At 34.0% G+C, this 24,994-nt stretch overlaps 2 protein-coding genes and 1 non-coding gene across 4 annotated transcripts; 1 reads left to right on the top strand and 2 right to left on the bottom strand.

The window, feature by feature from the left end:
* Nucleotides 1-1,024: 1,024 nt before the first annotated feature.
* Nucleotides 1,025-6,562, top strand: LOC117684898 (tubulin beta-4B chain). The gene is made up of 4 exons (XM_034458872.2): nucleotides 1,025-1,221; nucleotides 2,433-2,541; nucleotides 4,770-5,125; nucleotides 5,688-6,562. The coding sequence occupies exons 1-4, from the start codon at nucleotides 1,165-1,167 to the stop codon at nucleotides 6,516-6,518; spliced, it is 1,353 nt and encodes a 450-aa protein (XP_034314763.1). The 5' UTR covers nucleotides 1,025-1,164; the 3' UTR covers nucleotides 6,519-6,562.
* Nucleotides 6,563-6,740: 178 nt separating this feature from the next.
* Trnaa-ugc (transfer RNA alanine (anticodon UGC)) lies at nucleotides 6,741-6,812 on the bottom strand. Its single transcript has one exon. It is a non-coding gene; the product is annotated as a tRNA-Ala (tRNA).
* A 5,531-nt stretch (nucleotides 6,813-12,343) lies between these two features.
* Nucleotides 12,344-23,776, bottom strand: LOC105317094 (uncharacterized). 2 transcript variants are annotated; one of them, XM_011413626.4, is made up of 5 exons: nucleotides 23,481-23,776; nucleotides 20,134-21,536; nucleotides 16,428-16,589; nucleotides 16,165-16,308; nucleotides 12,344-15,350 (listed from the first exon to the last, which is right to left on the bottom strand). In XM_011413626.4, exons 2-5 carry the CDS (start codon nucleotides 21,344-21,346, stop codon nucleotides 13,078-13,080), a joined length of 3,792 nt encoding a protein of 1,263 aa, XP_011411928.3. In that variant the 5' UTR covers nucleotides 21,347-21,536; nucleotides 23,481-23,776; the 3' UTR covers nucleotides 12,344-13,077. The 2 variants fall into 2 exon arrangements, with proteins under 2 accessions (XP_011411928.3, XP_065922720.1); XM_066066648.1 differs by having other exon boundaries at nucleotides 23,647-23,663.
* Between the last annotated feature and the right edge of the window lie 1,218 nt (nucleotides 23,777-24,994).

Genomic DNA, 24,994 nt, shown 5'->3' with positions numbered 1-24,994 from the left:
ATGTCCGTGGCCCTAAAGCAGAGACCACAGGTACGGAGAGAGAACTCGTGTCGTCACCGGCGCCCAAGCTAAGTGACCACAAGTCCGGGACACTATCACAGGGGCCCACCGGAACATGACGTCAGAGTGAGGTCGCGCCGGGCAACTGGGGTCTCCCTCACATCACGTCCCCATGAATACACAGCCAGGTGTCTTGATTTACTACTGATACAAACAGAGGTACATGTATCTTTTATGTGGGGTTTTGGTAACACCCATACGAGTATATATATATATATATATAGGTACGACCGTAGATAAATACGTTATTACAGCCGCGACAGGTCTATTAGATTATATCATCAGATATACCTTGCGGGAAAATTCCATTTCGGTCTCTCTTTTTTTCTTTTTTTTAAAGACAAGTTGAATTGAAAAATATTCATAAAAAACAAAGTGCTATAAAGAGGTAGCTAAATTAATTAGTCTTTCATTTGAACTGCATTTTAAAACAATTCCATTTCCTCATGCAAGTAGATATATAAAAGATCATTTAATCATTTATACTAGTATATCAATCAAGAAGAAATGTCTGTTTCTTAAATTGTCGAATTCTATTTATCACCAAATTGTTTCCTATATGTTGCAACTCATTGGCACTGTACATTTTAATTTCATGCGAGACAACAGATCATTAAAAACTCATTTAAAACTATGATAGATTTCATTTATTTTGTATATTTTAAAAAATGATTATATTGTTCAAATTAAGGATGCACTTAGCTACGGGGCCCTTGATAGGTTAATAAAAAAAATAAACTATAGATGAAAAATAACAGTTTTGTTTTATACACACATACACCATGCACACAGCTGCATCATTACAATGTAATCATTATAAATAGCACTACTCTACGGTTACTCATTGTCTACAATCCCCCCCCCCCCCCCGAGCCAACAAGCTCAGGCTCAGCTACATTGACTGTAGACATATGTGTAATGACTTCACCCTCGAAAGAAACATCCAAGTAACTAGAACAATTCACATCGACAGTTGTGTGTTTGGAGTAGTTTTCGCGCCATACTGAGCTTCTTTACATCTGCTGGTAGCACACTGGACGGATTCCAGCATACGTCCGCGCAACATCACTCCATCACCGCACCCCGCAGACGACAGATTCAAGCATGAGGGAAATAGTTCACATCCAGGCCGGACAGTGCGGGAATCAGATAGGGTCTAAGGTGAGAACACTAATGGCGCTTCGTATACTTTGTAGTTTGTGATTTATAAAAAAAAAATGGAAACCACTTGCAAGGGTTGAAATGGGTTTACATACAAGTGAAAGTATGCCATGATTCACCATCACTAGAGGCTGACATTCCCACGTGTAACCGTCTCTCTCTCTCTCTCTCTCTCTCTCTCTCTCTCTTGGGTTATATACCTTTAATCACAAGATACGCGGTTTTACACTAACTATGGTTTTCGTTGTACAACACTTGAGGTAACTGTGAGTAATTAACCGTAATACGTAGTAACAACGTTAAGGATAGGGAGATCCAAGTTCAGGGACAAAGCAAACATTATCCGCCGACCGCGTTTTCGGTCCAGTTTAACTTATATATTTTAAGACTTTTCTTGTATAATTTTAGAAATTAAAGAAGACTTATTACTCTACCTATTTTTAACTTTTAGGAAATTGATAATGACTTGGTAATAATTAAACGACGACTGTCCATGTTAAAAATTCCCCCAAATTTTAAACAAGTTAATGACACTAATATATAGCATTCTCGATTAACTCTTCCCATGAATGAGTAAATGGAAATCGGGAGAGGCCGCCAACAAATGGACCAGGCCTTCTGTACTGACATTTTCGATTTATTATAATTATTGCAACTCACTGGATTTATGATACATCGTCATGGGATGATAAGACATACTTATATTTAGCCATTCCCGTAAATAACTAGAAAATGTACAACTACAAATTTAACTGCTATACGTATGACAAAGCTTATTGGACGTTTTCTGAAGAAAAAAACATTTACTCAACTACATGTACTAAAATTGACATGAAGAAAAGATTAATTGAATTCGATTTTTTTTGTTTATATCTGGATAATGGTATTTACATATTAAAATGGATTTGCTTTTATTGTACAAATGCGTGTACTATTATCTAACTCTCATGAAATGGAATAACAATAGCTCCGAACTTGCAATTGCATGTACATAAATGTTATGTTGTAAATTTTGAATTTACCGGGTGGCAGTAAATACAAAATTTACAACTTGACAAGTTGTCATGTTGTAAATTTTGTATTTACTGCCACCCGGTAAATTCAAAATTTACAACATGACATATATATAAATAAACATGTAATTTTTTAAAACAAAGTAGATTTATTTCTTTTCGTGGGTGTTGTATTATGCTTTTGTATTATGCCTTTAGTTTTGGGAGGTTATTTCGGATGAACACGGACTAGACCCAACAGGAATTTACCATGGAGATTCGGCCCTGCAGCTGGAGAGAATTGATGTGTATTTTAGTGAAGCTATGGGTAAAGTTTGCTTTTGGGTATTTTCCTATATTTTTATATAGAACTCTTTTTCTAAAGGAGATCAATACAGTCTAAAAATGGTCACGACCATCGAGCCCTCTTAACTATGTTCGACAATGGAATACTCGGCCCTCTCCGGCGGTGCTCCGAAAACACGTAGAGTTGGTTGTTCTAGCATCGGAAAGCACTCAGGAGTTTCCGATTGGCAAAATGAACCAAGGGCTCAATATATCTTTCTTTTGAATTGACAATCAGCATAAACCTTAAAACCTATTTGAGTTATTTATTAATCTGAGACGCCTTCAATCAGTGAGATTTACCAGTTGATGTCTTTAAAAATAAAAAATAAAACGTTAATTGAGTCAGTAGGTTTACATACACGAATGCCAAACACAGGACAGGGCAGTTTATCCACCTGAGACAATTATTTCTAATCTACATGTCATATATCTTTCTCTGTTCAATAAACCGTTGTAAACATATTAAACATGTATGAACTACATGTCTTACGTATGGTAACAAGGGAGACAATTAGTGAAAATTGAGAAATTGGAGTATTTTGAGCTCTCCTGAAAGAATCTCCTATATACATGTACTTTACACGATACTTATACATGATATGTTGATGGGGAATGTAAAACTATCTTAAATCCATACAATATCAATTGAAACTTAATTATCTTTGGCATTGAGGAATAACGGGTTCCATGGAGGATTAAGAGGTTCAATGATTTTCTCTGCTACATAAAAGTCCATTGCAATGTTACCTTTCTGTGCCTTAGCTTCTGAAGCAGTTCTGCAATTAAGTCGGCCCAATGAAATATTTTTGTCGTGTCATTTTGTCATGTTGCTAACTTTTATTATAACAAGTACTTGTATCTATCAGTATGTGCTATATGTATTGTTTACTTCAATAAGGACAAACTGAAAAAAGGTTATGTAAAAATAGGTTTGTGTCTTATCCTAATTAATGAATCATTGAGGCGTATTGAAAATTTTGGAATGTTAAATGAGAGCAGAAAAACACATTTTCATTGGTTGATGGAGGACACAAATGATACTTTTTGACCAGATATATACCAAATAAATCACACAAAAGAGCCATCATAAAACGCAATGCCGGAATCTACATTTCTAATAATTGATGAATTAAATATGAGGTCATAAATAAGCAGAAGCGAAACATTTATATGTAATAAGTCTGTGAGGAATGAACGTTTTTGGTCATTCCTTTCAACCTGTCATAATTTTATTTTTTTGGAGCAGACCTTTTCGTTAACTTTTTGCACTTGGGGGAATTTTTATTATAATTTTGCCTCAATTTAAAAATTAGAGATTCCTTTCGTCTGCTTTATTTCCACACAATATTTTTGTCATGACGTTATAAAATTATGAAATATGAAGACAAGAGCAGACACTACATATCACTTACAGCGCTCTCTACCGTCGGCCTAGCTGTACGCGACACCTGACATGTAGAAACACGCCGTCACATTTCTGGTGAATTCCAAGGAAATCGTCTAGAAGGATGCCATTTGTAGCACCGGACAGTTCTGACAAGCGTGAAAATGCATTTGCATTAAATTAATTGTTGCTATTACTTTTAACAAATAGGACTAAGCATATTTCCATTTTCTGAAAATATGAAATGTTTGGTGTCATTTAAAAGTAAAAACAGTTACAGTTGTGTTTTCCAACCTACATCGAACATAGGCGTCGATGGGGTGGAGTGGGGGGTGGGGGTTGAAAGTTAGACATAACCATAAGGATAACCTTTTTTTTTTCCTTGTCCACTTTCAATTTGCATCCGACGCCACTGTCGAAGATATAAAATAAAAAAATATATAAATAAATCTTAAATACAAGTTTTGAGCATGCGCAAACTTAATTTTCATTTTTGGTTTTACAACAATGCTCTGTTGTCTTGCAATGCGTTTTTAAACCGGAATATGATTTGAATATATTTCCATTTTCAGGTCAAATTCAAATGAATGCTGAAGTTGTCAAGTACTATTTAATCTGAACAAATATAAATAATTTAATGATTTTCTGAATTTATTATGCCTTTCAATTTTCGCCTACACAGAAACAATTATAATATCGGCTTGGCGACCTGTTCTTTCCATGTAAATAAGAGAGAAAGTACATGATTAAATATGTGTATATACTACAGTCTTATGTCATTCATTACATGTGATAATGAATTTCTTTCTTACTTTGGATACAAGACAACAGATATGTTCCTCGGTCAGTTCTTTTGGACCTGGAACCAGCAACCATGGATGCAGTCAGATCCGGACCGTACGGGAAACTCTTCCGTCCAGATAATTTTGTTTTCGGACATTCCGGTGCAGGAAACAACTGGGCAAAAGGTCACTACACGGAGGGTGCAGAGTTAGTCGACACTGTTCTGGATGTGTTACGGAGGGAGGCGGAGGCCTGTGACTGTCTACAGGGCTTCCAGATGGCCCACAGTCTGGGGGGAGGGACTGGGTCAGGGATGGGGACCCTCCTTATCAGTAAAATTAAAGAGGAATATCCGGACCGAATCATGGCAACCTTCTCAGTGTTCCCCTCCCCTAAGGTAAAAAAAATACACCTGTAGACTAAGTCACAAACACCGAAGTACAAAGGTTCATTGCGGTTGTTTAACATGACAACTTTGCTCTTGTTTGTGCAATTTTTCAGTCTTAATGAAAATTTTATAAAAGTACAACATTTTTATCTTCTTTTTTTTGTGCGAAATTGGTTTATTGTTAATTCTTCAAAACGTTTTAAAGTGCTTCCTTCAGTAAAGTTCATTTGTTTATAATTTTCTGACTGCATTTGACGTTTGTATTTTTTACTTCAAAAGTTTACCAATTCATTAAATTAAATACGTTTGCGTTTATAAATGAGATAACCAAAATTGGGCAGAATGTATTTCTAGCAATCTAAGAACTTTAAGAGAGAACTGAGTACTCGAAATATTGTTACTAGAAAAAAGGCAAGGATAATCTTTTTTCCTTTTTTTTTTTTACTGAAAGCCATTTATTCATATTTTGGATGTTGTTAGCAAATAAACAAATGTGATAAGTATTAATAAAATAAATGCATGCTACTCTAAAAAAAAGAAGTAAGGCATCTTTTTACTGCTGTTATTGTAGGTATCTGATGCCGTAGTTGAACCTTACAACGCAACTTTGTCCGTGCATCAACTGGTCGAGAACACAGATGAAACATTTTGCATCGACAACGAGGCTTTGTACGACATATGTTTCCGCACCCTAAAGATGAACACGCCTACATACGGGGATCTAAATCATCTTTTATCAGCCACCATGTCGGGTGTTACGACATGTTTGAGGTTTCCAGGACAACTGAATGCGGACTTACGGAAGCTCGCCGTCAATATGGTTCCGTTTCCCAGACTGCACTTCTTCATAACAGGCTTTGCTCCATTGACATCAAGAGGATGTCAACAATATCGAACAGTGTCTGTACCGGAACTCACGCAACAAATGTTTGACGCCAGAAATATGATGGCCGCCTGCGACCCTCGACATGGAAGGTATCTGACCGTGGCCGCCATGTTTCGAGGTCGAATGTCGATGAAAGAGGTGGATGAACAGATGCTGAACGTTCAGAACAAAAACTCTGCTTACTTTGTGGAATGGATTCCAAATAATGTGAAGATTGCGGTATGCGACATTCCACCTCGAGGACTCAAAATGTCGGGAACATTTGTTGGAAATTCAACCTCTATTCAGGAAATATTTAAACGAATCTCAGAGCAGTTTTCGGCCATGTTTAGACGAAAAGCTTTCTTGCACTGGTATACAGGAGAGGGAATGGACGAAATGGAGTTTATGGAGGCAGAATCCAACATGAACGACCTTGTTTCCGAATACCAACAATACCAGGATGCAACTGTTGAGGACGAGGTTGATGATTTTGAAGGCGATATAGAAGAGGAGGAAGAGGAAGAAGAATACTAGAATTAAAATTTCCCTGAATTATGAAAATAAATATTATTTAAGTATTTGAAACTCTTTTTATTATTGACTCTTGGGCAACATTGATATATTTGCTTGGTTATTCACTGAAAGATCAAACGATGAAAACATTGTAGCAAAAATCGCCGATATGTCCAAAATGGGTGAATATTTACAAATATGTTTTGACATGTCCACAAATTACACCTGATTGAAAAAATTGTATGGAGATGCCGGGGATCGAACCCGGGGCCTCTCACATGCAAAGCGAGCGCTCTACCACTGAGCTACATCCCCATGTTGATATCAATCATATTTGAAAGTTATAACTAATTTAATCATTATATCCGCGTACATTGTTGACATTCAAGTATAACAGTGTTAACCTATAAATGTTTTAAATACAATATTTCACTTAAACAATAAAATGCTTTCTTTGGTGATTCATTCGGGATATGAAGGTAGCGACATTGCAGAAAACGCGTTAGCGGGTTATGTAAATTTTTTCTGCAATGATCGCTACCTTCATAACCCGCATGAATCACCAAAGAAAACATTTTATTGCTTATATTACATTTTCTTTTAACTAATTAATAAATTGATTACGAAAAGTAAGTAAAATACACTTAGTTACTGTAAATGTACATTAGTACGTTAGCTAAAAGAAACAGCCAAATCGTCTCCTGTGAGACTTTGAGTCTGACATCATGATAATTTGTGCAGTCCGTTATATTTTTAGGTCGCTGTAGGTTTTGACCAATCGATACACAGCGCGTGTCAATTTCAGTCCTGTCAGTTTCTCGTCAGTTTCAGCCGTTGTAGATTTCGATCAATCGATAAACGGGGCATGTAGATTTCTATAGAGCTATGAATTGACTATAAGTTTCCGCAATAAATAGAGGGAATAATACTTGGTAGATGTAAATATTTTAAATTAAATTGGTGTCAGTAAAATTCATATCATCAGTCTATATTTTAATTCTTTCTTATTAGCATACGATTAAGAAACAAGTTATCATTTTATTAATAAAAACAACAGCAAACAACAAATTTAAAAAATTGATTAATATATTATATATAAACATTAAAAAATATATACAACATTTTTTACTATTACAAATCATGGAAAATTGTCATTTACCTACGACGTTAAAATGTCAATGTCATAGTCGAAGGATAAGGTGTGAAACCGCAGTTTTAGATAATTTATTCCATGAAACAATGCACTTGTAAAATTATCGCCTGCAATTAATGTACTGAAATCGAAAGATATATTTGTTAATTTTGCAAAATGATTTTTGCTTGGTAGATGGAACGGTGAAAATTATGACTAACATCACTTCTGTTGAGTAAGACGTACACAGTCCTAACGTAGGTACAATTTGATCTGTTTACTAGAACTCTGATTTGATACCTTAAATTACTCTCCATGTCACAAATGTACTCAAATGCAAAATCATGACATAAAACGACAAATACAGAAGTTCCAGGCAAAATTTCAAGCAAAAGTGTTTAATATTTATCATTGTTTTCCCTCGGACTGAAATGTCACATTTTCATTGGATTAAACATGGCACGTGATTGCCTCATATATCTCTATGTAGGTTCCTTGATGATTAATATTAGGCAATATGGCCGTCATTGGCCGCCGCTTCACCTACTCATCTCGATTATTCATATTATTTAACACAGAAATCGTGTTCAGTAAGTCCTTAAAATATTTAGAGTAGTGGCCCTTTGGAATTATTTTTAAATTAGAGTAGTTGCCCTTTGAATATTGACGTCACATTGTTGTGTCTGGAGCAGAACAAAATGGCAGCGTCTAAATTTGCTCAAATCTCTGCAGAGGTTTAAAATTGAATAGCAACAAAACATTGTAAGTAATATGGGTGAAGCGAAGATTTTTAAAGCGTATTTGAAAGGTGGTATTGATAATTTTGTTTAAATGAGTTCAATTGGACGAGATGTAAGGCATCTTGTACATAGCTTTGCGTAGATCACCGCTAGGCCTATTTTATATCAATGAATATGTCGCTTGATAGTCCTCGAGAAAACAAAACACTTATTAGGTTAGTTACTGACTCACTACGAACATATATTGGGTTGATCAATCTCATAGACGGCTCGGCTTCGCCTCGCCATCTATGAGATTGATCAACCCAATATATATCCGTAGTGAGTCAGTAACTAACCTAATAAGTAATATTGTACGGTTTCACTTTAAAAATTCTATTCTTCTTTTTGCAACTTCGGTGCCTTATTAACAAAAAAACAAACCTTTTTTTATATTAAAGAAACAGATTGTTATATCAAAAATGATTTTTCTATTCACTTAACGGGAATTAAATAGTACAAGTATATGTCAAATATTTTTATGAAATGACCATAAGGTTGCTTTATTACAACTTCTTCACTGAAGTTATACCCTATAAAAAAAATGTGTAATAACGCTTGAACTCATTGCTCCTCAAAATGCGTTGTCGTTACGCATGCGTAGATGTAATGATTTTAAATAACTTCTAGCACAGAAACTGTAGTCCCTCTAACCAGTTGTAATAACGATAACTTAAAGAGATTGTAGAGAACAATTACAGGGAGTTGTAAATTCACATGCTGATCGAATCGTACAAGCATTTGCAGTGTCAGTCTTAGCGTTCAAAACCAAACGTACTTGAATTCGAAATAATGGAGTCGCCATACAATGTCGTCGAGAGGCAATTATATTATTAATATTGCAGGAATCTGTAATCAATCAATTTCCGACAGAACATATTTGGTTCAACACGATCTCTGAAGCTATGAAAAATACGTATTTAAATATTTTATTAACTTATATTCTATCATGTCGGTTTTTAAAAAAAAAATTAACAACCAATAACATTTTGCCAAGTTCCCATTATGTATAGGTAACGTTATCAATTTAAATTCTGCATTTTTTTTTTCAAACTAACTAGCTTTCTCGGTTTAGGAAACATTATACAATCTAAAGCAAAAACATACTCTATTATTATGATTATTGTATTAAGATATCTTTAAGATATTTGGTATTTTTGTCGCAGTTACGACAGAGGAAACTGCTTTATATCCAAAAGACAAATGGTTTAACATTCAAAAGGCATATGTTTTTAATATAAAAAAGCAAAAATATCATCATTTCACCGTTTGATATAAAAAAAATTCTTCCTTGATCATGACAGACAAGAGACATAAATATTATCACTAAAGACGAACTGCGCGGTTAGTTCATCCCTGCAGACAAGTACACGTTCATTGACTTGATTGAAGCTATGAGTTATTGGCTTGAGGTCAGGTGGGAGGGATACAGAAGGATACATATCAGTGTTTTTATCAGTGAAGAAGGGAAGCTAAGAGTGCAGTGTCCCAGACTTTGGAGTGTGTGACTGCACTGCTAAGGACTCTTAAAACAGACCTTGCCAATCAGATGTCTTTTCTATCTGACAGCGACGTCGCACCAAAGGCAAACATAGGACAGTCTCGGCTTGTTTTGATGATTTTACATATAATGATCGTTAATTGGCCCTTTTGCATTTTTCAATCTGTATCCAAACATCAGATGTGCTTCACATCGTCCGAGGACAAATTTTTATATTTATGCACATATATTGTGTATTGATGCTTACACATGAGTTTCTGTTTATCTATTAATTTTCACTGCGAATATTTCATAAACAAGGAACGACCATTCGGCTTTGTCGGACAAAATTTAATTTATCAAATTGTTTAAAAGTACTCTGATCGTTGATGTTTTGTCGTCAGAAACAATTTTCATATTTAAACATTTGGAAACTATGGAAAATTCTCAGAAACAGTTCATCAACAATGGCAACTTACAGGTTGGCATATCTACACACGACAGAAGGAGGTCGTTCTCATGTACTAACTAAGGCAACATTTTGACCTGAATCTCATGATATTCATATGTCTCAAAATTTAGATTTAGATAGTTTCTGACACCTTCTACATTACTTTAATAGTTGGCAGAGAAAGGTCCACCCAGACCAAGGATGACAAACACACGCCCTACTCTAACGTTTAACTCACTTACAAATTAGGGAAAAAAGTAAGTCTGTGACAAGTAAAGCAATTATTTAACCTAGATTGTTACAAAAACTGCGTTGGTGGTCTTAATGTATACAACAAACAAAAACAATTTTACCCTTGTTAGTTAGACAAAGATAAAATATACAGGGACTGGTGTAAAAAGTTAAAACTGAGCTGATTGTTTTTGTTAAACTCGATCGACCGAAAAAAAACATCACATTTCATTTATTTTGAAAACCTAAAAACAAGTCCAATTCTTATTTTGTTCCCGTCCATTAATTGGTTGTAAGGTTCAAAATATAAAAACTGTGTCGGAAAGAAAACTACAAATTGTTAAAGACTGCAATATAGGCTAGTAATCATCATAAGGGGAAAACTAACACAAAAAGTTCGTACAACGACTGATGAAACGATTATGAGCAGACAACTAACATAAATACATTGGGTTTTTGTGTTCTATTTTATGTTTGTATTCTTAACTTTTTAATTTGATATCTTTTTGGTGGGGAATGTGTGTGTTGGGGGAGGGGGGCGTCTACGTTCAGTTACAAACTAATAAAATAAGAGTATATACCGTAAAAAAATATTCCAAGTACCAAACTTTACGATTTGTGCAAGACGAAATAGACGAGATGGGCACAACAGTGATCTATCAATCAAGTCCACTTTATTGAACAGTACGTATAATACACCGATATTATATGCAATATTGTTTTTCTGTCAAGCTAATTGTGATTTTAGCTCTGAAGAAGTTAATTAGTATTCTGTCAGCTGTGTTTCATAAAACTTCTATTCCTCTGACACAATAATCGGAGGCAGACAGTGTTCAAAATGAATTGCCACATCCCTTTTTAGTACGGTTTTTACATTTTGTGTAAAACGACCTAACCAATAGATGCAAAAAAAGAGGAAAAACTACCCCACAATTGATTATCTTAATTATTGATTCTTTGTTAAAGTTTGAACACGTACATTGTTTACCATTTCGATATTATTAAATGAATAGTTGTAACACATGTTTACTACATATGCACGTCTGTCTAGTTTGACTTAATCAGGACATGGACTTTTACCCTCTCAGTTTCGATTTGTTAACCCCCGTACAGTAAGTTGTTAATAGCAATATGAAGGTTTGACCCCGTGCAGTAAGTTGTTAATTGCAATAAGAAGGTTTATTGGCCGTGATTTCTGCTATCATGTCCTGTTTGATGACCCCGCGCGTACACCGACTTACTCATTAGTGGTCCCCACAGGATGGAACAGGTAATTAATGGGTCCCTTATGCCGCTGTCAAAAAGAGGCCCATCACGTAGGCTGCACATGACATTTACAGCAAATGTTTCTACATTTGGTGTACAATGACCTCAGATTGCTTAAGACTCGAAGCATTATACAGAAAAAAAGAGCCCATCGAAATAAAAAAAACATTTTCTGTCGGACACTTCTTTCTCATAAGAAAACAAATAATTCACCTGCACGGCAAGTTGAACAATCGATAGCAAAGCATTAGAAAATTAGCATTTCTTTATACGGCTGACAAACAATTAATAAGAAAAAAAGGGGGAATTCCGAACAGGTAAAACATTAAGCTATAACCAATAATAAACTGAAGAGCGTATCGTCTTCACGTTTTGTTAAAGAATGATATCTCCTTTACTGTTTCAGTTATCTTGAACGAATTAAATCTAATGCTGCTTTTGTAGGAAGACGACACTCGTTTCTCAAAGAGATGTTCGATCATTCTTAGACAAAAAATCTGACACAAGTTAATTTTAGAATTTATTGTATTGTAATACTGTAAAATTTCATTATAAAGAACTAGTATGTCACCATTTCATGACAACGGTAATATGGAATACAATTGAAGCATACAAAAATATATTGAGTATTTCTTCACATATAATCTTAGACATTCAATCAATAAAAAAATCAGGTAATGAATACATAATGCCTTTCCGTTCAAATATCGGTGTCTTTTATACTGTTTCAATTTGTATATAAAGTTTATCTACTTCCATTTGGATATTTCATGACATAGTACTTGTAGTATTCCAGAACATTTTGCCCGATGTGACAAAATGCTGGAAAACATGCTAGTTACAGTATTAGCACCCAGAATAATACTAGAAATAATGAAAAACATCTCTATCTTCCAAAGTGAATAAGATTATAATATCATTCAAAAATTCAACAATACTTCACATACCAATCCTTATCTTGTAATTTTCTATTATAAGTCACACATTACTATTCAATGTTTGAATATTTTTGGCATATTCCTTTAAGCCTTTTCTTTTCTCCATTGTCATTAAATATACATTTATACAATGTTACACAGTCTAATCTTGTAACAACAGCTATTCACAGAGTTTTGCAATACACAAGTAAAATACAAAATAATTGGATTTTCAAAGCATTACATAAATTAATATACCACACTTATTTGTAAAAATCAATGCATTAAAAATTACACAAATAGGGTTTGCCCTCGGCACACAGCCTACTGGCTGGGTTTTGTAACATTGTTCCTTTGCCTTCGTTTCCTCCTGACAGGAGGAACAGGGGTAGGGAGGTCCTCACTGCAGGGGTCTTTGTCCTTTATCTCAAGGACAGCGTTCAACACATGAGGCGCCGACACCCTCCGAGGGAGTGACGGCATTTTTCTCTTCAAAGTCTTGGCTATTTTTGGAGAATTGGGAACCGAGGACCGTCGCTGTACATCTTTAGAACAGGCACCACCTGAAGGACCACGTGCTATCAGACAGTCGGTTGCTGTGTTCTGGATTTTGGAAGTGTCCGTTTGAACGGCGGGTAAAATATAACTAGGAGGAATGTATATGGAGAGACCGGGATTGTTGTTACAATTGGTATCCGAGTCATTTGCTATGATGCATGTCTCACAGTTTCGATGGAAGGATTCATCTGGTAAAACATTATACTGAACACACGAATTGTTAGACATGTTACAACAGTCCTTTGTCCGAATCTGACATTCACTATCATATGATAAAGTTGTATTAGCCATTGAACTCTGAGGATTATCTGAAAAATTCCTCTTTGAATTTACGTTTTCGGTATTAGTATTAGTAGAATTATGTGAACAACTTGAATTGTGATTTAATTCATCTAAATCTACGACTTTCATGTTTGGCACAACATTTTGACCACTTTCGGTAGGTGTTTCCAAATACGGTTCATGAATCCAGTCGTTAAAGATATTCGATGAATCCCTTATATTACTGTTCTGCAGATTTCCATCACTGCCGAAGTTGTATAAACCACTATTTAAGTTGCCATACACTTCTCCAATTGTTTGGTACGAGGGGTAGTCACAATTAAAGATAGAACTTTCTGTAATGTTGACAGGCAATTGATTATCATTTAATATCGTTGATTGTATATTGATTTTAACCCCATCACTATGTCTTCTTGGAACGTTGGATTTTTTGCTTTTCCTCACAAGATCGTTTCTAAAACTTCTAAAAGCTTGCTTGCTTTGTTCACTTTTGCTATCACCCTCTGAAAGGTTACTTGTTTCAGTATTTTGGATACATGTCACACACACGTTCGTTGAATCTGAACCGCACTTTCTCCCTACATTTACCGATGGCACATTTGAATCACATTTGAATTGTTTACTCTCTTCACTATCGTTCTGAGATTTCTGAATGTTTCTTTCCAATTCGTTTGACAGATCTGTATTTCTGCTAGAATCCATTGACGTGGCATTGCCTTGGTCTTTTTCTGTACCATTTTTTCTTTTGTCAGTTGCAATATCATTTTCAAAGCCAGCATTGTCATGTCCCTGATCCAGATGCTGGCAAACGTCTGGTAACTCTCGTCTGTGAACAGACGATTGCGGAAGAATATCGAGTCTATTGACAGAACAGTCTTTTTCACTCATCGACCGCGCACATGGTCTCAAGGTATGTTGCAGAGACTTGGCTGTCCATGTAGACGATTTTTTGTTCTTTCTTTTTGCAATTAGTGGATTGACCTCCTTATCTAACAACACATTTGGTGATGACGTGGTTGGAGTCGGTGTTTCAATGGACCCTTCACGTTGTAAGCGCATGAAAGAGTTTGAACGCGAGTGGATTTTCAGCTTTAACATGTCTTTTACTATTTTTCGAAGCCGACTCGACGAATGTTCGTTCTGAGATTGCTTCGCGGACGAACCCTGCACTTGGACATCGGAGATTGATGAATCATCTAGTTGTGGATTATTCAAATCTGAATCAGGTTTTTCTTTTGTAACATACGACGGATATGAACTGTTGAGAATAGAACTTTCTTTGCCAGTAATGTTGAAAATGTTGTCACTCTTAGAAATTGGCGATTTATCAATGACGGAAGAACTGATTGGAGTACTTGGTATTGGTGGTAAAATGGAAGATGAAGAAGAATATATATCAGATGATTCTGTAGACAGACTTTCAGTGGAGGGAGAAGATGGAGAAGGCTGCATACGTTTCTTTGGTAAGGATAATCGGAGCTGATTCCAAAACCTGTCGATTTTTAAGGAATCGCCATCCTCCGGCCATTGAATGTACGTCACTGTGTGCAAGATATCATGGAGAGCGCTGTCACATTTGTCAGCCTTTGTAATATCTCTGAACATAATTGGAATTATTCTGTGCTTTCTCTTCAACATTTCGTGTTGTGCTTTCTGGTATTCCATTCGACACCACTCACTCTCCACGTAATTAGGGGACAGAACCATTATTGTCCTTCTGCTGTTTTCTATAGCGTGTATAATGTTGTTAGCTATGACTGAAAAGAAAAAAATGTATCTTTAGTAGAAGTATCTTCAGAAGTAATAAATGCATGTGTGTAATACTTCTTGCAATTTAAAAAAACAGACATGCATCATTACTTGGAAAATTTAATGCTACGTATGAAATGAATTACTTCATTTCTTGTGGAGTTTTTCTGAGAAAAGTAATCTTAATTTAAAATATCATGTGTTTTAGAAAACAGTTAAGTATTATGTCATTGTTTTAGGTAAAAAAAAAAATTAAAATATGATTACATTTGCATGACGTCGAAACTTTAAAAAACATTTTAATTTTCAAAAACTTATGAAATATGCCAAGATGCACAAATTCATGTAATTCAAGAAATTATGTATTCGTATTCTTGGTATGACCTAGAATAACTAGGAGTCCGCATGCAGCTCGTTAAAGCGCCCCGCACTTGTCACATATTTGCCCAGAGCTGTGTTTTCCTCATAAGTATGCATGCCGGTATCATAATGAACAATGTGTGTTTGCGTGAAAACAATTAATGGAACACTTTAAGCAAAAATTCTGAATTAATAGAAGGTCATGTTGCACAATTTCACGATTGGTTAAGAAACATCTGTTTTGTTCTCGAAATGATTTTCTACAAATATAATGATTTAACCATTTTTTTGGTTTCATTTAATGTTAGATTCGGTATTAACCCCAATAAAATGTAGGCGTGTTATTTTTGGTAATTATGATCGATTAACATAGCACTAACAATTTACATATAGAATCAAAGTAATTTGATTTCAGCACTTTTTTTGCTAATAATTAAAGAAAAAAGCCATCATTATGCTTACTGTCTCCTGGAGTGAAATCTCTGAAATGCATGCACAGCTTGAAGCCCATCTCTTCCTCCAACTTCGGATAGAGCTGGTGAAGAACGAAGTCTTCGTCCTCTTTGGAAGATTTGTAGGAAATAAACGCATCATATTCTTTGCCATCTACAACGGAAAGTAAACAATGCCACAATTTACACGTAAACATGAATTTATGATTAGTTTACTGCTGAAAGTGTTCATGATAACGTCAACACGTACATGAATAACTTAAACTTTCTTACCATCATCCTCATAGTCTTTAAAAAAATGAACAATTTTCATCGCAAATAGCCATTTCCGCTTCTGCATGCAGTATAGAATAGTAGCTAAAACCACGACCACTATGAAACAGCAACAGATCACTGGAATCAAGACATACCAATGCCAACTGTCTTCCTCCTCGGCTACAAAATAAAAATAATATTATAGCATTATTTTCCTGATAACTATAGATAACTAGAGTCCTACATGTATAATGTAAAGCGAACTAAGCCTTTCTTGTTTGCCTGCTTGTAAAATGAAAATAAAAAAGTTTTAACAATTAACTATGTTTATAATGGACATCCCTTTTTCAAATCACGTTTTTCGTCTGAAATAATGTCAAAATCAAAACGAGTTTTTTTTAAATTGCTCTTGGTCAGAAAATTGTAGCATTATTAAAAATGAAACCGAATTTTAATCAGTGCAAACTTGTTTATGGATATATCCAAAACTTAAAGTCTACAAATTGAAGGGAAAAACATTTTCAGTGGCAGATTAGTTTGGTTTGCAAAAATAATAAGTGAGGCGAAATTATGTTCGAGAATTTGTAACAAAGTGTTCCACCAAATGTCATGGTTGGCATGGCATTTACAGAACAGGGGCGTCAACCTTACTTTTTTGCTAAATCATATTTCATTGCTGTAGGCTGCATCAGCAATGCATAATAACCATTCTGATATATATATATATATATATATATATATATATATATATATATATATATATATATATATATATATATATTTGTTATAATTTCATGTTAAATACTGAAATCTGATTGGTTAAGACGCAGTTAATAATATTTACTATTACCCTCAGCGTTAGCAACGCACTTGGCAACGGGTAACATTAAAAAATGTTACATGCGCGAAAATTATGCGCGTACGGTTCGCTGTAGAATTCACGTTATTCCTATATAAAAGCAGTAAAATTTTCTTAAAAATTTTAAAAAAGACATTCTAGTATAACAAAATAAATAGTGCCTGTTTGGAAGGATAACAGTTGAAATTGACACCCCTCGAAAACCATTGTCAACCTCCGCTTCGCGTCGGTTGACAATGGTTTTCTCGGGGTGTCAATTTCAACTGTTACCCTCCCAAACAGGCACTATTTATATAATATATCATTTTATTTTTTTCCTATTACCCCCCCCCCCCCACACACACACACCTATAACTAATGAATTAACCAGTACTATACTTTGCTGCAAAAAACAGTTTATGAACAAACAATTATGCAATATGCTGTTCTAATAGTTTACTGATTGTTCATGACTGAAGGTCTATTCACATGATTTAAAACAATGCTCATTGTCTTTAATGATTTTTCAGTACACTTTTATAGTAATGCCCGCGTTCACTTTGTGGTTATTTTAATTACACACAGAATTACTGCTGTTTAGATTTACATAAAGCAATATTTTATGCATAGAATCTCAACTAGTCAACTATATAAAAAATTGCCTCCGATTCTTTGAAATAAAAAACATGTTTTTAAAAATCGTAAACAAGTAATGAATTGGTTTTTACGTTTCTGAGTCCCTGTTCTAAATTTCATACTTAAAGTTGCTCACTACACCTACAAAAGTGCTTTCAAATCAGCAGAAAATTACTTGATTATAATAGATAGCATGGTACACAAGAAGATTAAAAGTCAATAAGGCAAAAAATATGCAACTTTGGATAAAAATCATAATTTTCAAATATTCAGCTCCATAAATATGAGCAAAAGCTTCATGTGGATTTGCACATATATTATGCGATTCACAAGCCTGATACATTAACCACTTTGCTTAGATGATATAAGACCAAATCGAGTTATATAAACAATTTAACGACCGTTTAAATCGCCATATTGTGACGCAGTGTCTTAAAATGTTCAAGTCTTGGTGTAGTGAGGTACCATAACAGAACTATGTCGAAATTCAAGAAGTATGTGCTGTTTTGAAATACAATGCATTGCAGCTTGATAATTATTTGCTTAAAGATTTTTTTAAACTTTTGCTTTTTAATGTTCATCATATATTATTGCACAAAATAGTTGTCTTATCTAAATTCATACAAAGATAATACGGTAGCAGAACTAGAAGACAGGTCTTATTGATATGCTATCAAATCTATTACATACACTAGTTATTTCTTTAATTCGTTGTTCATTCGTTTGCTTGTTTGTTTCATGTTTTTATGTATATTTTTTTCGAAGGTCTGTTTACAAGATAAGTATTTGCCATATTTACTTCTCTTCGCAAATATGATGCTACCTTTAACCAAATAGGACGAGGCATAAAGCAATTAATGTCACCTAGTGGTCAGTGGGCTGACTCGGTATTCGTTACTTAAAATACCATGGTTATTAATTCGGTGCTTAGTGACATAATCAATTAAACATCTTACTGCGCATCAGTACTTGAAAGGGGATTTTTATGCTGATTTGTTGACAGTGTTTATCCCCAAAATCTTTATTTCTTTTCTTTTCTAAATCAAAACCTAATATTTCATGAAATATAGAAACACCTCTTCGTTTATTATATTAATGGTTGATTTGTTTGTAGGTTATGTGTGTTAAAATACAAATTTTTATCATATAAAAATTAATATTTTTGCGTTGTAACAAAACAATTTAAACAATTTACTTACAGCTTATTAGAAAATTATACAGATGATCGCAACCAAATTAAGAACAGTTCCATTAAAGCAGATAAAGTTATGATTGTCCGCACACAGCTTTGAGTTCCAAGTTAACATGAAATTATATCAATATGCATAGAAAAGTAAAGAATAGTGAAAGTTGCCTTTCTAAATTAATGTCAACACATATGTGTATTAGAGCGAAATTTGACATAGAATGCTTAGGGTTTTTGAGCTTTTTATTATGTTACCTTTAAAAGAAAAAAACATCGTCAGCATAAATCACGGCAAAATTCCATGCATGTCGATTAAGGAGAAAATTAATTAGATTTCATAATAATCAATCAATTTATACCATTCACTGAATGCCAGAGTAACATTATCTGACACATTGATCCGAGACCGAGCAGTTTGTAGACTAAAACTTACTCACCACAAATTTCCAATCCTATATTGATGCGGTTAAGGGGTTTATGTAAGTGATAGAGAGACTCTGTTTTCGTAGAATTATAAATCATATATGACCAATGACATACATTTAACAAAACAAAATCTTGACCTACTATTTATAGGTAAGAAATATGAGACTATACAGGCACATGCATATCATTTGCTACATTTAACCGAATAGTTCTCACTAAGAAACAATTAAGCGTGAACAACAGCAATTAAACTACTTTCGTTGAAGTCCAGAAAATAGTTAATAGTTGCTTTTGTTTTTATTACATCCTGTCTAGATATATTTAAACTTTCTCAATTAACATTTATAATTCCAGTGTTGATGAAATTTTTATTTGTGACGTGCCTAAAATTTAATGATCATATAACAATACAATAATGTAAATTACGAGTTGAATGGTACTTTAGTACAAACAAACCATTGACATTGTTTATTCAATCAAACAATTTTGGTATGGTTGTTGTATTTGTTTGGTTAATATATAAGAGTTTTAAAGGTAAATTGTAGACACATTTTCAATTTACTTGATTAACAATTATTCATCGGAACCCCAATCTTTTGATTAATCAGAAAAAGATACAAGTATCCATGACAACTTACGTATTATCTCCACCTGATGTTCGCATCGTTTTCCTTCATATCCAAAAGTACAAAGACAAACTATTTCGCCATCGGAATCCCCTGTGCCACGGTAGCAGGTTCCACCATTACAATTCAGAAAACATTTTCGATCACACATATCACCAATCCATCCTGGCTCGCATAAACACTTGATTTGGCTGTCATTTTTCACACAAATACCATTATCACAAGGGAAGCCACTAAGACACTGGTATTTCTTTGGGTAACAATGGAAATTGTTTTGAATAGGAACACACACGTTATCATTAGAGCAATTCTTTTCACACTCGTCTAAATATTTCGATTTAAATGGCTCCAAAACACTCAAGGCCAATTCTGATTTGGAAGTACTGAGCAGAAGACTTTCATTTTCATCATCATGGCCATCATCATGATCCGTAGCTATTGTTGTGATCATTGCTAGACTCTTTGTCGTAGTGGTAAGCATGGTTTCAGACAATATTTCTTCCTTGTCCATAGGAAAACCAGTCTGTGTCGTTGTTGTGCGCGATGTCGAGGTGCTCTCGATTTTAGTTTTCGACTTGTTCATTTTAATAGTAATTCTATCTTCTTTTTCCACGCTTGCCACTGGAATTGTACCACCATTTCTCTGCTTATTCCGCGATGGTGGTTCATCTAATATGTTTCTGTTCGAGGCTGGTAAAAATGAATTCAAAGATCTAGTCAAACTTTCTGTAGGATTTTCTGTACTGGTTTCACTCGTTTCTGCATTTGACTCAAGATTGTCTTCACCCCCTTCACTGACTTTAGATGTATTAAGTGAAGATGTGTTCCCTTTAACTTCCACATTGTCTTTGACGCTTCCGCTGAGGGACTTTCTCACTATATCGCTATCTGAACTGGATTTCGGATCTGGATGTATTGGAGATAACGTGGTAGTCCGGATTTCAAACTGACATCTCCGTCCCCAGTAGCCAACTTCACAAATACAGGACAAACCGCAATTTTTCGGGTCCTGGAAGCAAGTGCCATTGTTACAATTGACGTAAGGACAGAAGCTTAGGCAAGTTTTCCCTTGGGTGTTTGCTCCTGTCCAGTTGGGGGTAACCCCATTCTGGAGTGACATTGACCGTTTGTTGAAAGTAGGATAAGTATATGAAACTGTCACCATCATCCACCAAAACGTTTGGTGAATGATCAGGCCCTTTAAAGAAAGCTGATATCCCAACATTAGGATAGTTATTTCTTGACTGAAGTATCATAACACAGTATTCTGACTTTCTAAAACATGGTGGCACATTCACTGCTAGTACACCTGACGTGCTGCCGTGATGTTTTCTCATACCGATGGCTCATACATTCTGATACGTCAAGCACAGAAAATAAAACTTGTCTCATTTTCCTTGGTATTACTCACAACACTGAAAACACAAAACAATTAAATAATGAAGGACAAACTTTGTAAATTCACTTTTGTGTATTCCGACAGACAACTGCACTCGCACCGCTGAAACTTTCCAGTCACTTTTCCAAAATGGCGTCCGTCATTATGGTTGACGCCAACCATTCGTCACGCTTTCTAGTTTTTTGACGTACATTATTTACCTACTAGCAAACAAGACTTCTTACTGTATAATAAAATAAGAATGAGTGCGGATAATAATTCAAGAATATGTCACCTTCAAAATGCCCGAGAGGCATCAAATAAATAATTAACAAAATTAAGGCTTAAATCTGAATATCTGCACCGTTTGTTAAACAAAAATTTGTATGCATTTGTTTCTACCTCTCTGACCTTATCCTGAACGTTTTAATCAGTGAACTTTCTTAATGAACTACAAAAGATTACAATTTCAAATTCAAAAATACAACTTCAAAGATTAGATTAAGTAATTCAGGACTGTGTTCTATCGAAACAAACTACAACATTATTGTTGTTTGATGTAAAAGTCCTATAGATGACTCACAGCTGGTTCTTTGATCATTATGTGAATAAACAACGCACACTAATTTTGTTGTGTATATATACTTCAAATAAGTATAAAAAGAATTAAAGAGCGTATGATAGTTAAGCAATAAAAATACAAATTAACAAACATAAAATAGAGACAGAGTAGGAAATGCAACAATTTAAAGATATACCTTTTTATTTATTCATTTATCTTTCTGAAAAAGCTTTGCCGTTTTCAGAATAAACCTTAAAGAGTAAATAAATATTTTATACAATGCCTGGCTAATTTGTACTTATCGTTTTCCCAAGTCGAACTCTGCAATCATCCTAATTTGTTTTAATACTTAAAGTACCACAATGCTACTGAACATATTAATCTGTAAATCATAAATATATGGAGACAAATTTCATCATTGTACATAGAAAAGCAACAAAATGTCAATTAAGTAGTGTTTTCGCTTTAAGAGTGAAAATTTTATTTGAATTATGAAATTGTACTTGGATAAGAAACTGGTAAATTTTGTATCTCCTTCAATTATTAGGAATTTCAACCTAAAAAAATTTTTCACATCATGTATTTTCTACCAATCAAACAGAAGGTGAAATGTACAGACTGTAAACTTTCACACAATAAAAAAGTAAATATTAATTTGTTATTGCAATAAATCTCACTGTTGATAAAAAATGTGATTACCGAACATTGCTTTAACTTTGATTTATGAATTCGTTTTGTGCACCTGATGATAAAGCCAAAACCATTGATTTAGTTATAAATCATTTTGACAATCATGAAAATGACCTTAATTAGTCGGTACCACTCGTGAAACCGAGGTACTGTTGTGTTTACTGTTTATTATTGTGGTCCGACAAGCAGCAGGTTGTTATACTCCAGCTCAGGTTTTTAAAGCATTGTGCAATGTGTGGACATGACACCGACGCCATACCTGTACACACTACTTATTCTCATGTCGTATTATAATTCCGAAATGGTAATTCACAAACCACAAATTCCCTTGCAAGATGAAGGAGAACATTTAGCTTGCCAAAGCCGGAGTCAGTGCCCGCTTTGTCACCAATCATATTCATTCACATGGTCGCTTTTCTTTTACATGCTTGTCAGGTTAATAAATAACACAGTATTTATAACAAACAAAAAAATAATTAAACATTAATTTCAAGACTTGATATCAGTTTAAACAGAAGTGATGCATATGCCCTATTTGTTTTATAGTTGATTGACGAATATATTAAACTACCTTCTTTGCAAATTTGTACTCTAAGATCTCCTTTCCAAAGACGCACAAACGGTGTTTGGTTTTATGTAAACACAGATAACAAACATGTATTTCAACGTCAAGCAAAAAGTAAGCATATTTTAATCATTCTTTGAGCCAAGAAAAAAAATGCATTATACCTTATATACTGTATCTTTTTCCATGAAACAGAGCACTGACCTAAACCAAAGTTGACACATTTTTGTCTTAATATATGGAATCGTCTATCTTAACACGGCATTGATGAATGGGCACATTTTCATTTGAATTCCTCGTTGTCCATCAAATATGTACAAATGTACTCACAATTCTCTGAAACTTATCCCTTTAAATGGAATGGCATGAACTAAACACGTACTTTCTGAGTAAAGTGTATTTAATTCACTTTACAGTCGTCCTCTTAACTCTGTGTCAGCCTCTTCTATGTGATCTTACCCTTACGTGGGTCTCTCTCTTATATATATATATATATATATATATATATATATATATATATATATATATATATATATATATATATATATATATATATATATATATATAAAACATAATTCATTTACTGTAGTATTTTGCTTTTATCTGTTAATACCAATGAGGAGGAAATGTTGTAGTTTGACTTTCATAACAAACATTCAAATTAATAGTCGATAACCTTCTAAAAGAAACAATCTAAATCTCTTTGATAAGTGTTGTAACTGTTATTTGCTTTTTTTTAATGGGACCACCTTGCTTCCTTATATCTATTTTAAAACAAGAATAACCGTGTAAGTATTAGTCAAATTCAACATTATGATATTGAAGAATATACTCCAAAAGTGAAGTATGTATCTCTTGCTAAAATTACTCTGTCTCTTAAGCATCAATGTTTTTGCAAGACAATTTATCTTGTTCATAAATTGCATATTTACAATCTTAATAAATGCAGTGCACTTGGCTGTTTATGTAAGCATCTTTATAAGGAGGTTTGTTCACATATCTAGCATAGTATGGGGATTAGAAATCCCATTGCTTGAAAAAGATGATTCAAATGTTTGGTTACTTTAACAATTTACAATTTCCGACGCGTGCAATGTTTCCTGTGTCAAGCAGTTAACAAAAATTATTCTTCATGATAATAGACATCCGTTTAGTCTTGTTACAGAGGATGTAACTTAGTGAAAGTACTAAGACTACAAAATGCACATACACCTTAGATTGTATATAAAACATGCCAAAAGGATTTGGATGTTTCTTGAATTGGTTTTTTTTATTTTGTAATGACTATGGCTATGCTTTAGTAAAAAATGTAAATCATAATCAATGTCGAAGTTGAATTTTAGAGGTCAATAATAAAACCAAAAAATAAGTAATCTGAACATATTGACCTAAATGATTTTATATTTTTCATTTTTTAAAAAGACTTAATCGCCTAAAAAATTGTTATTGAAATTACTGCCCAATCTGCAGGTTTATTTTTTCTTTTATTGATTAAAAATCAATAATTTGATAATTTTTGATTAACTGGAATAAATCAATGGAACTGATAAGAGAAAGATTAAAATTAATTGATTGAGAATAGATTATGTGTATACTTGTTCTTTAAATACGTGTCGTCTATGGATGATGCATAATGCATTCCGAAGTACTCAACAGTACATTTAAAGAGTTCTACACC

This window comes from Magallana gigas, chromosome 7 (assembly GCF_963853765.1).
Source record: "Magallana gigas chromosome 7, xbMagGiga1.1, whole genome shotgun sequence".
NCBI classification, from domain to species: domain Eukaryota; kingdom Metazoa; phylum Mollusca; class Bivalvia; order Ostreida; family Ostreidae; genus Magallana; species Magallana gigas.
This window is presented reverse-complemented; position numbering and strand designations above follow the sequence as displayed.

Bases quoted from the DNA above. Each gene is read 5' to 3' on its own strand.
- LOC105317094 (XM_011413626.4), bottom strand. From the start codon at position 21,346: ATGTTGGGATATCAGCTTTCTTTAAAGGGCCTGATCATTCACCAAACG. The intron at 16,590-20,133 runs GTAAGTTGTCAT...TTTATTTTGTAG, and splicing joins ACATCAGGTGGAGATAATAC to CCGAGGAGGAAGACAGTTGG. The intron at 15,351-16,164 runs GTAAGCATAATG...TTTTCTTTTCAG, and splicing joins AGATTTCACTCCAGGAGACA to TCATAGCTAACAACATTATA.
- LOC117684898 (XM_034458872.2), top strand. From the start codon at position 1,165: ATGAGGGAAATAGTTCACATCCAGGCCGGACAGTGCGGGAATCAGATA. The intron at 1,222-2,432 runs GTGAGAACACTA...TTATGCCTTTAG, and splicing joins GGAATCAGATAGGGTCTAAG to TTTTGGGAGGTTATTTCGGA. The intron at 5,126-5,687 runs GTAAAAAAAATA...CTGTTATTGTAG, and splicing joins CAGTGTTCCCCTCCCCTAAG to GTATCTGATGCCGTAGTTGA.